Source organism: Glossina fuscipes, unplaced genomic scaffold (assembly GCF_014805625.2).
Source record: "Glossina fuscipes isolate IAEA_lab_2018 unplaced genomic scaffold, Yale_Gfus_2 1, whole genome shotgun sequence".
Taxonomy (NCBI): Eukaryota; Metazoa; Arthropoda; class Insecta; order Diptera; family Glossinidae; genus Glossina; species Glossina fuscipes.
In genome coordinates, this window is record NW_023998415.1 from 42,486,012 (window position 1) to 42,498,383 (window position 12,372).

At 31.3% G+C, this 12,372-nt stretch overlaps 1 protein-coding gene across 2 annotated transcripts in view; it reads right to left on the minus strand.

The window, feature by feature from the left end:
* LOC119632510 (lysosome membrane protein 2) overlaps positions 1-12,372 on the minus strand; it is an 86,282-nt gene that overhangs the window by 15,702 nt on the left and 58,208 nt on the right. For both annotated transcript variants that reach the window (XM_038025445.1, XM_038025446.1), the window contains exons 3-4: positions 1,475-1,566; positions 1,202-1,359 (exon numbers count right to left, since the gene is read on the minus strand). In XM_038025445.1, the coding sequence (XP_037881373.1) occupies positions 1,202-1,359; positions 1,475-1,566 (250 nt within the window). The remainder of the gene's footprint in view (positions 1-1,201; positions 1,360-1,474; positions 1,567-12,372) is intronic.

The window sequence follows — 12,372 nt, forward strand, 5'->3', positions numbered from 1 at the left end:
ATCTTGTTCCCTATCGTATTCATAGAGCAGACAACCATATGGCCGTCCGTGTGTCCGTGTATTGTGTGTTGTAAACATTCTCTTGGTCGCAGCAAATTAGCTATCGAGTCCAAAATTTAGCAGAAACGTTAGACGTTCTAGCGCGCGGATAGATGTGTGAGCGTTGCGGGTGAACGCTTTGAAAAGTTTGAGTGGCTTGCAAGTTTGTAGGCGCTGTCTTCATTTTTGCAAATGGGATAACGCTACTACACAGTTGCGGAACATAGACAGATGGGCAAATGAACAAACGAACATGCTTAGGCGCATTCCAAATTTGATCAAGAGTTTATACACTTGAAGAGGTGCTTCGAATGCTTCGACCAAATTGGAAGTCGGTAGCTTCAGGACAATGTTTACAACAGACTCTACACTTATAGACAGACAGATAGAATATATATATACTTCGTTGAAGCTGAAGTCTGAAGCTTCTTTCTGGGCGTTGCAGATGTTTTGACAAAATGGATCTATATATCCTTCGATGATGGGTATAAAGATATATATATATATATATATATATATATATATATATATTATTGTGCTCACGAAATTGATGGAATTTGACATTTAAAGAGACGCGCGCTTTAAGCTTCGTTTTTAGAGATTTCATGTCATGTCACGTTACAAATTACAAACTCTTATGTAATTGTTGCAAACTGCTGGCGGCGAAGTATGTTCAAATCGAATAAATTCTTCTCACTCCAATAGCGTTTGTAATGAATGTCGTTTTAAAAAGTTGAATAGTGTTACGGTTATGGGAGTTCAATGTTGCTATGTTTTTAAGTTTTAGCGGCTTCTTTTTATACCCTACACTATGTGAGGTGCAAGGATTACATTAAGTTTTTGCGGATTTAGGAAACATTTAGATGGACTTGAGATTCGGAAGCATTTTTAAAGCTATCTGTCTGCCAGTGCAGTCGGCCGGGTTTCTTGTGCGAGTCAGAATTTTTAATGAAATTTGTTACACTAATTGATATTTTTGGGTTAAGCACGAACACTCTCGAAAAGGGTTCAGATCGAATCACTTTTTCGACCACTTACCATATAAAGCCATATTTTGAAAAATCGTTACATAAATAATTGTTGGGCTGTTAAAGGCTATTTAATTGTGAGCCTTGGCATACTAGAAAGTTTTTATTTGCTTCATTTATAGTTAATTAATTACCTGTACACAAACGGTCCCACTTCCTGTAGTCTGGGTTTTTCACCATTTAGAAAACCGTCGGGATTTGTTACATTAAATATATAAACCTTGGTTAAACGTATCACACCCGGCCTTTGCCAATAATGATAACTTAAAGTATTATTCCACAGCCTTAAATTCTGGAATAAAAAAAACAAAAAAAACAAAAAAAAAAAAGAACAAAAAAAAAAGGAAAAAATTAAAAAAAAAAACTTTTATAATAAATTCGAATATGTTGCAATCGTATAATTTTACCTGTAATATAAAATAATCTAGCCATGGTATTGTGGTTAAAAGTATGCCTAAAATTACTGTAACTATACCAATAATTATCACAGCTAGTCTATCTGCAAAGAGATTGTGTGTAAAATAAAATAATAATAAATTAATATTAGCCGAATGATTTTATTTTATATATATATATATATATATATATGTATATGTTATATTAAAAAAGGTATTATTTTTTTGTTTTTCTTCGAATAAGTATTTTAAACTTTTTTAATGAAAGCTTTTGTCTTCCAAAATGAGTTATAATAAATTAATTATTGCGTTTCAACTAAAGTGGTAATATTTGTTTTGTTTTTGCATTTCAAATTGTCAAAATTTATAAATTAATTAGGAAAGAGTGTAAGCTCCAAAAAAAGTTTGCAACTTATTCACATATTCTAGCAAATTAGCTCTCATAGCATTTTAAAACTAATTTAATGTAATTGGCGTGCAACTCATTAGGTAATGAAAGGAATTTATCGTTTATCTCTCTTTCTCTCTCTCAGTGTTGCTTGGAATCAGTTTTTAGTTCATTTTTAAAATATATAAGAGGATGGATGCCTCATGAAATATCATATCATAATATAGCATGCATGGCAAAGAATCGTAGTTCGTTAAAAGGTGACAAACACAATATTTACTTAGTCCATAATATTGTTGCTTCACTAGATACGGAGTCAAATGCCAACGCAATGGTTTGTTTAATTTACCTCCTATTCCCTTTCGATTCTTAAATACGAAAACTTAAAAAAAAAAAAAAAAAAAGAAGAAAACTTGTCCAATGTCGTATGTCTCAGACGATCGATTTACATCATAGGATAACTCATACATGTATTTGACTTGTGGTATAAATTTTCATGCGATATATTTTGAGTCTTATAACAAGTAAGAAAATTATATTCGGTCATGATCGAATCTCTCCCATAACAGAGATGAAAGAAACGTGAAAAATTCTAATTTTCATATTCCATGATATTGGGTGGAGTGGGCGGTTGAATTTTTTTCATTCTCAGAATAAAAGTGCAACAAGTACAAAACGTGCAAAGCATAGCTGCTTACACTTAGGTAGATAGCCGAACAGGCGGACATTATTAGGTGTATTCCAAATATGAAACTGGCCAAGAGTTTGTATAATTTACAGGGTTTTTCAAGCTTGTTGCTGCGCATTACAAAGGTATTGAAAAAACAACTCAGTGTTGGATACACTATAATATTGGGTAGGCGTGGTTTATTTTTCTTTTGTTTTTTATTTATTTGCTATAGTTTATGAGTAATGAGCAAAAAATTAATTTTCCATTGCCTTTGAAAAACATAGGTGTTCGCAGTTTACGAGGTACTATAGGCATGTCTGTTGGCCGATTCGGTCCATTTTCAATACCAACCTGCGTTCGAGATATTCCAACATTTCGGCCAAATTTGAAATCGATAGCTTCAGTTCTGCAGTTAGAAGAATGTTTCACAACAGACGAACGGACAGCCAGTTAGGCGGACAGACGGCCATGCTTAAATTGATCCAGAATTTGATGGTGATCACGAATGCATATATATGCTTAGTGGGGGCTCCGATGCATGCTTCTGAGCATTGCGAACCTTTTGACAAAATGAATTTCATACCTCATCCTTTAGTGATGGGCGTAAAACTGTTTATGACTTTTATATGAGGAGTATATACATTTTCAAAATGAGCTAAATTGGCCAAAGGACACGTCTAGAACGCCAACCGGCTTATGGACTGTGAACTGTGAACATATCTACTTTCCGTACTTTTCTTGCTTGTTACTCATAAAGTACAACACACACTCGACTTTTATTCTGAAAATGGAAAAGAACCGGGACACCCGGCCAATATTGTAGATTATGAAAATGTATGCATGAAAATGTTTTCTTTTGTTTTTTAGTCTTATTGCGGATAGCGATCATGGATTGAAAAGATCCGGTCGCGATCAAACATAATCCTCTTATTTATTCTTCTTTCTTTACATTCAGATTCGATTGTCTACTCACCGTAAGTAGAGTTTTTGTAAATGCGTCGGGAATTTGCCTGAACTCGAAATATATTTAATTTATTTCTCATCAGGTTGGCTGGCGAAAATTGTTTCATCAATGAAATATTTTAAATGTACAAAATGTTCATTATTTTTATTCCTTATATGTTGTCGGTCGCGTAACATAAATTGTGGCGTCGAAAATAAACGCATTGTGAGTTTTTTTTCCTTTTTTTTTTTTTTTGTTGCTTTAATTGATTAAGAATATTTAAGTTATCGATTATTATTAAGAAATCTATGCAACATTTTGTCCGTTTTATGATTTAATGGCTTAACTCTTAATATTTCACTATTTTGAAGATTATCTTCGAAAGTATGCCTTGCTATTGAAATGTTTATGCTTGAAATTGTTGTGTGTTTTTTTTTTATTTTTTTTATCCCACTCAGCAAAATGTAGCAGATTTCGTAATAGAAACGGAAAGTGCTGCGTCTTAAAAAAAGAAAACAACAATAAACAAGAATTGACTAGAAGCAGTGGCAAAGCTTTTTTTTTTTTTTCTTTTGTTCTTTTCTTTTGTAAAAAAACTTTTATTTAATTTTGAGTTTTAGTAGTAACGAGTGTCCTAAATGTGTATTAGCCATATCGAAGAAGCACCCAAGTTATGGATTTAGTATTATTATGTTGTAGCTATTGTTCTGCTTATGCTTTTGTTTGTTTTTTTTTTTTTTTTTTTTAATCATACACATAAGCACGTGAATTTTTATTAAGTAATATTTAATATTTGATTAATATAGTTTTGAATTTTTATATTTAATATCTAGTGCATGGAGGTATATTGAATCTGTTCTTCGGTTTACAATATTCAGTCGATCAACTTATAAGCTTTGTACCCGATGCACTATGTAACATTGAAGCGATATTAAAATTGCAAAAAAAAAAAAAAAGAAATCTTCTTCTCTTGTCTTGCTTTTAAGCTTATTCAAGATTTGCAATATATTAAAACTGGAAGGGATACGCGTACTCAAAACTCACCATCCACATGATTTCTTTACGCATATCAGACAGTTAGATAACGAACTTCTACTGGGGCGACATTGGTTGCTCTTTACTTTGCGTTGTTTATTACGGAACTTATCTTATTCTGTCATAGTCTTCGCTATATATATATATATATATATATATATGTATTTCTATCTTATAGTTAGGTGAGTTCCGCGAAAATTCAAAGACAATTTGAACACATGCTTTTGTCCATGAATGCTTTAGATATTTTCGATTTCAAAATTTTTGCGTCTTAGGTTGTTCCCACTTTGTGCATTAAAGATTTGAGTCGTTACTTGTGAAAATGTTGAGTCGAACCTTACTTCGATGTGTTGTTCGTTGTAGCCTTCGATTCAACAAGCTCCGATACATTATATAAAAAAGGTAGAATCGATTAATTGCTTACATTGCTGCTAAAACGGCTCCTACGACGACGACGTAGACCCCTATATGATATGTAAATATTTTTATTTAGAACAACATTATATATGTTGAAAATATATACACAATTAACTACACTGTACACATAATGCTGAATGTAATAAAAAAAATGTTGTAAGACGATTATGTTCCATCGACATATTTACATGCTGACAATTACAAAAAGCAAGCATAGGTAATAATTATTATAAATATGCTTTAAGGCAAATATGAACTTCTTCTTTACTCGTCTCACCCGTGTGCCTTTGTATTAAATTTAATACGTTTCAATGCATCTTGTATAAACGCAATACAAGCCACTATAAATATATATATATATATATATATATATACATGTATATATCTCTATATATTTGATTCATTTATAGCAGGCGTTAGGCATAACATGCAATTTTTGCAACATGACAACAGGTTTGTAATCAAAACAATAACAAAACAATCAAAAAGAAAACAAAAGGCAATGATAAAGAGAAGGAAAGATAGACATCATAATCATACCTATACACTTGCATACACATAATATGAATCTATTTTTTTTTATGTTATTTATAATTTAAACATTTAACAAAAGTGACAAACAATTATTTTTAAAGATAATTGAAATAAAAACTTTGTCTATTCGAGTTTACAACAAAATTACTCAACACAATATAATTTTATTTTATTTATGCGTACGCGCATAACACATGTACATATTACAAATTCATATATATAGATATGTGCGCTTTTTTGCTTTTATTGTGCTTTATTTCTCTTGACCTTGTCTGGTTTCTCATTTTCAAATTTGATCTGAGTAAAAAAATGCCGCAACTGATATTACTAAAGTTTTTTCTTTGTCTTTAAAATAAAAAAAAAAAACTCCTAACAAAGATTAAAAAAAAAACAAAAAAAAAAAAGAATGTATTGCTTGTTTTTTTTTTTTTTTTTTTTTTGTATCATGAACATATGGACATCATTCTTAATTCGCCGTTTTCTTTTCAAGGTTACCACCGATAACGGTTAAATAATGAAAAGAATCACAATTATGAAGGCTAATAATGCCATAGGGCGAATTTTGGATACACCACAACGAAGAAAAGTAAAAAAAAAAGAAGAGAACACGTACTTACTATCTGGCAGTGGAAGTGTCCATACACAGATTAATGGGCTTCAAATTTCAGTTATAATATTATGCATAAAGAATCAGATGAATTGTTTACTGACACGCCCTTCCTTTCTTTTCTTTTTCTACGTAAAGGTTTCATATCAATATATTCATTCATATTCATATTCATATCGTTGTAGAGTTACATGTATTGTTGTAAACATACGAACGGGATGTTTTTTCCATTTTTCCTATGTCTGCGAAAAGATGGTTTCCGATTACCATTGCGAGAGAAATGGATTGGATTTATCCATACGACCCGCAAACAACTTATTAATCGATTGAGTATCGTGATGAAGAGAAATGAATCAAGATCGAAAATATTACGTCAAAGTGGCTCAAAAGTCAAGTCATGTTGACAGTTTTCCTTGATTATCGCAGCTTAAATTAATGTCTCAGGTCAAATTGTTAGAGACATATATCATATGAGTGTTGCATCGATCAATTAAGGTGCGAGATTTCGAAAGAAACGAATTCACTTTAGTTTTCGATCACAACAGTGTATTTGTATTTTATGGCCAGACCTTTGCAGGCCCATTTCTCAATGGTCTTTTACTGTTTTTGCATTAACCGTGAGAGAGATACTGATATTAAATCGAGCCGACTTAGTCGATGATATCAGCATAAAGTTTGAAAACAGAAACACACATCATGGACCCATTGCATAGGCAAGGCACTATAAAATACTGTAGAACCGATACGCTTGCATGGCAAATGTTGCTTTAACACATCGATATATATATATAGGTTTTGATATGAAAATCCCTCCACGCACAGCTAATGATGTATTTTGCAATTTTTATGCATTGGTTTGAAATGCTTGAAGTCATCAGTTTTAGTTTAATGGTCTTCTAGTTTCTTCTCTTCATTATTTAATATTGGGTTTGTGTCCTTTTTGTTGATTGTTTGCTTCTTCTTCTTCTTCTTCTTTTTTTTTTTTTTTAAGAACTTCTCATCTGTTCTTCTTCTACGGTATTATTTTACAGAAGCAAGAAGGGGATAAAAATCGATGCTAAAAATACTGTTTGTTGATTCATTCACGCCTTTTTACATTTTTCATCAATTAATATAAAATTCTTTGAGAATTTATAAAATGAATAAAAAGACAGACGCAGAGCGATAAACATTGCCAGCACCAACTTTTTTACGCATCGACTCATAAATCGACTAACACTATATTCACTTTTATCCCAATTAATATGATTCCTATTCATACGACGTTGAATGAAAAAAAAAAAAAGCGACCTAAATGTCATTGCATTTTAAAAATTATCTTGTAATGTAAGCAGTGTGTTGAGTATGAATGTTTTGTCAGCACAAAGCAAGTGGAAGAAACAGTTGATACGAAATAGCGAGCGGCAAAAATTTAATAAATGGTTTATATCGCTATGAGCATATCTGTAACTGCATATTCGGTACTCGGTATATATATATATATATATATATATGTATATGTATTCATTTATCTGCTAGGGCTTGCATATCCAGTTTAAATATATTTACTTGTTCTCTTCATTTTCTTTTTTATTGCTTTTTTATCGCGCAACTATGTATGATGATCTTGTTTGGCTTTCTGAAAACACTTGATTACAACTATCTGCCCAGGTAGTGTCATTTTTCAAAATTTATGTACGTTTCTTTTTAATTTATTTAATTACAATCACATCTCACGTTTGTTTTTTTTTTTTTTTTTTGAAATCTTTATCTTTATAAAGCGTGTCTTGTTCCTTGTTAAAGCCATTCTGTCTACATGACCCGCGTAATTACAAGCATAGACTGAGTTCTGCTAATTAATAAAATTAAGTGATCGAGACGATTATCTTTTATAAAGTGCTTTAAAACCGGGCAAAGATAGTATCATCATTCTTCTTTAGCAGGGGGGTTAAGCTACTGTAGAAAAACAAAACACAATAGTGTAAAATTTTCAATCAAAAAAAAAAAAAAAACTCTCATGTTACACACAATCCGTACCTATTTAAGCCCACAAGTTCGTGTTCAAAAATGTTTACTAATTTAGGAACGTGTGTGTGTGTGTGTGTGTGTGCCAACGAATGGTAATTAGTAAAGCATAGAAAGGTTTTGGATTTGGATTTGCTCTTCCGGCTTGATGCACTCGTTGTCCTTTTGGCTTAACTTCTATGTCGTTCGTTGTTCGCTATTCTTCCTCGTCCCCTTCTTTCGTTTTTCTCTTTTGCTATTTTCAATTCGGTTCATCCTCGCATTCCTTATATATATAAATTTAGATTTGCCATTCTTATCTCTTCACTCTCGAAGTCTTCTGTCCATTTAATATCTATTTTAATTTCAGTTCAAATATTTCGAAATTAGTTTCTACTACAGTAATGGCGCTCAGAAATCGATCACAACAGTTGTAAAAAGGCAACTGAAAAAAGGCAATGAATATCATTATATTATTCAAACTAACTAAGCCTTGCCTAAAGAGAGTAAGATCACGGCTAAGAGCTCTAAGATTTAAAGGGAACAACAACGACGCAGGCAGTTATGAAAGCAATGACCATTTGGGTGCGTCCACTAGGGAAAGGAGTGATTTAATTTTCAACATGAGAAGTCCATATTTAAGGTAATCTTCAATAAGAGGATTTTAAGAGGATACACGATCTTTGAGATGGATACGATTTTATGGCTGGCTGGTGTTTCGTTTAAAAAGATTACCTACGAAGAATAGCCTGTAACGACTTCAATGCAAGAGTGGGCAACTTTTATGTGACATGCGTTTATGTTCTTTGTCTATCTTTTGCCTCCGCCTTCTCACGTTCTTGTTTCAATGGCTTCCATCGTTCTTTCGTCTTCTTCAGTTTTTTTCCATTTTTACGTAATAGTCGCCTGTTCGTCTTTTTCATTGCTTCAATTTCGCCTATTTTCTTTGCTCGCATCTCTTCTTCGCTTCTCCTTTATTCATCTTTTTGGTTTTTTTTTTTTTTTTTTGAAGAATCGTCACTCTATCGTTTAGCTTTTTACCTTTCCGTTCATCATTTCCATTTCTTTGCTTTCTTTGTATTGTCGTATTTTCTGTCAATTCGTCTATTCTTCTCTTCGTTTAATCTCTATTTCTATCTATCCTTTTTGTAGGTTCCTACACCTTTTTTCTTCACTGACATTCGCGGCACGAGCATCTTCTTCGCCTATTGATTAGTTCGATTGCCTTTTGCGATTCGCATATCTCGTTGGTTCTGTTTATTTCTTCCCTTCGCATATCTTTTTCGATATTACTTCTTCCTTTGTATTCTTTTTCTATTTATAAGTCTCTCTCTCTATGCGTTTATCTTACCGTCCACGACTATATGATTGATCATATATCTAGCTATCAGACGCATAAGGAAGGACCAGGCGATATATAGATATGCCCGTGGTAGTTTTTCAATGATTTGGAAGGTTACGTTACGGACGTTCATATGAGGACGTTTGTGATGGTTCGCAATTATCGAGCTTACTTCATATCGAAAAGTATAAAACGGCTTTGATTTAATAAGAACTGAATGATGTGGTCGGTCCTTAACTATGCACTTAAATAACAGTGAAAAGTGTACAAGTCGCGAAGAGGGCATTAAGTAAATGCCGATAAGCAAGCAAAGCACGAACAAGCAAGAACAATTCCACTTAAATTATTGATTATGCTTATATTGAAATAATTAACAGTTATGCATACAATACATATACATATATGCGATTGAAGCGAATGATAATTAATTTTGAAATTTTTTGGGGAAAAAAACGTCTATTTATGAATTTAATGAATTGTTTATATGCTATGAACAGATTTATTTGCGGTTATTTGCTTTTTAACCGGCATTGTTTGTGGGCGTGTTATATGTCTCGAAAATGTGTGAAAACGTGCCTCTTGATAAACAATAGAAATTATTTATATATGCAATAAAACACGTGCCACATGATCATTGATTTATCATAGCTATCGCTTATGACATAATAAATAGGTGTGTGTGTTTGCATCTTGCAAATAAATACTATACGATATTATTGCCGCTATTACGATAAGTATTCATAAGAAAAATATTATTTTTGTTTTTTTTTGTTTTTTTTTTATATCAAAACAATAAAGAAAAATAAAATAATATCGAAACAATGTGAGATAAAGAGAGTCAGACGATCGATCGATCGATCGTATTTCGTTATCATGATAAATAATTTTTTTAATATTTAGCATAACATAGGCAATTATAACATATATGCTGAACAATAATTGCTTTATAATTTTCTTATTAATTATACAATTAATTGTTGATTGAAAATCAAATATATATATATATATATATATATGTTTTTAATTTTTAAATTCGATCTTGATTTTTGATTACAAATAATATCTATCTCTCTTTTGTTTACAATAATCACAATAAAATTTATTATATTTCATAATTAAAAAAAATAAAAATAAATAATAAAATAATAAGTGAGCAAAACTGCAAATTACCTTAAAGCGAATTTCGGATGCCCTTCGCTTTGAAAAAAACATGTAAAGCTTTCTCTTAATAACAGGGTACAGTCAACAGACTGATCAAGACCTGTTTTGCTATGGATTTTTTAATGATTCCTTTAAGTGCTTTTAACAAATTCTCAATCGATTTTCGCTTCAGCTTGTTCAGTTAGTTTCTTACTTATACCGAAACTACATTTCTGTCGGTCACTTTCATTTTTACCTACAAGCTGTTACCAATTCTGGTACTCTTGCAGCTTAATTTTTATTGTTTCCTGCTAATTATGATCGTGACTTGATAATGGACAATAGGAGAGAGGAGGTGTGATGGGCTGGGGGCATTTCTTCAACAAATTTTCCGATACTATGATGAATGGCTGCCACAAGTTTAGCTATTCCTTCACTGAATTGAGACAATCTTTTTACATTTCTGTTTCTTTCGGTTTCTTAAGCGTAAACCGATCGTCTTTACATGGTAAGAATATATATAACAATTTTCGAGATTTGCCTCAGCTATCAGAAGCACACGGCCGCATGGACGATCGGATGTAGTTGAGCAAGTATATATTTATATATTTATATCTTTATCATCTTACGTATATGGCATTACAAGACTCTCTTATCGAGTCTTATTATAAACATTCGCCATAGTAAACTTGTTTTGATCAATTGTAGCGTTTGGGTGAAAATTTTTCAAAAATATTTGAGTCAATAAATCTTTAACTAATTCAGTTTACACCTACGATTGCCATGCATTGGTCGAGTGATCGAACGTGAATGATCACGTGAGTGTATGTTTTCAATGCAAGCAGCCGTCAGTAGAAGAAGGTTGATTAGAATATGCTGTAATTAATTCTTCTTTGAAAGAATTGTATTTACTTTAAATGAATTAGTAATTAGTGTACTTTAATTATTCGCCCAGATCTTTTAATTGATTTATATAATCAATTTCAATAATAGTCAATGCATGGAATTGTAAGGTCTTGATAACGATATTTCAAAAATTTTCTTTTTTATATCTTGGCAGCCTAAGAAATGGAGAAATTGCTTGAGTAGTCTTAATAACAATAATTAAATCATTTCGTATAGCATGTGAGATGTGACAAAACGAGTAACAAATTTAATGTAATCTGATCCTTTTTAAAGTTGAATACTCTTATAAGCAATAGGTTGATAGATTGGTTACTGGATGAAGTTAAACTAGTTTATGTAGTGAAACAGTTAATAACCGATCTTTCTTCTTCTTCCTCTTCTTCTTCTCCACATGCTATAAGTTAACGAAAAAAAAAAAAAAAAAAAAAAGAAAAAATAAAAAATGAATTATTTTATTAACAATAAATAACAAGCTCAAACAAATTTAGTTTCGTTTTATGCTTTGAAATTTATTTTTGAATAATTATTATCGCTCTTTTCTAGCTTACTTGCTTTTTCTTACATCAATTGCGATTACTTTTGTTTATTTATTTACTTCTTTTTTATTTTTTTTTTTTTATTTTTTTTTTTTATTATATAAACGCTACAAGGTTATTGATTTTATTGTTGTTTCCTTTTAATATTTTATTGTTGTTTTTTATTTTGTTGTTAATGCGTTTTTAAAGAATCCTTTTACTATAAATAAATGAGAGCAGCGCCAGTAGAATGGAAAAGTTTCATAACAATAGCAGCATTAATCAACAACGGAAAAGGTCAAAATCCTGTTTATCGATAGCCCTGCCATTCAAAAATGCATACAATTACTTAACCATTTATGGTAATTATGCTAGTGTTTAATTAAGTGTTTTTCGTTGTTTTCGATTAATTAATTTTCATTTTATTTAA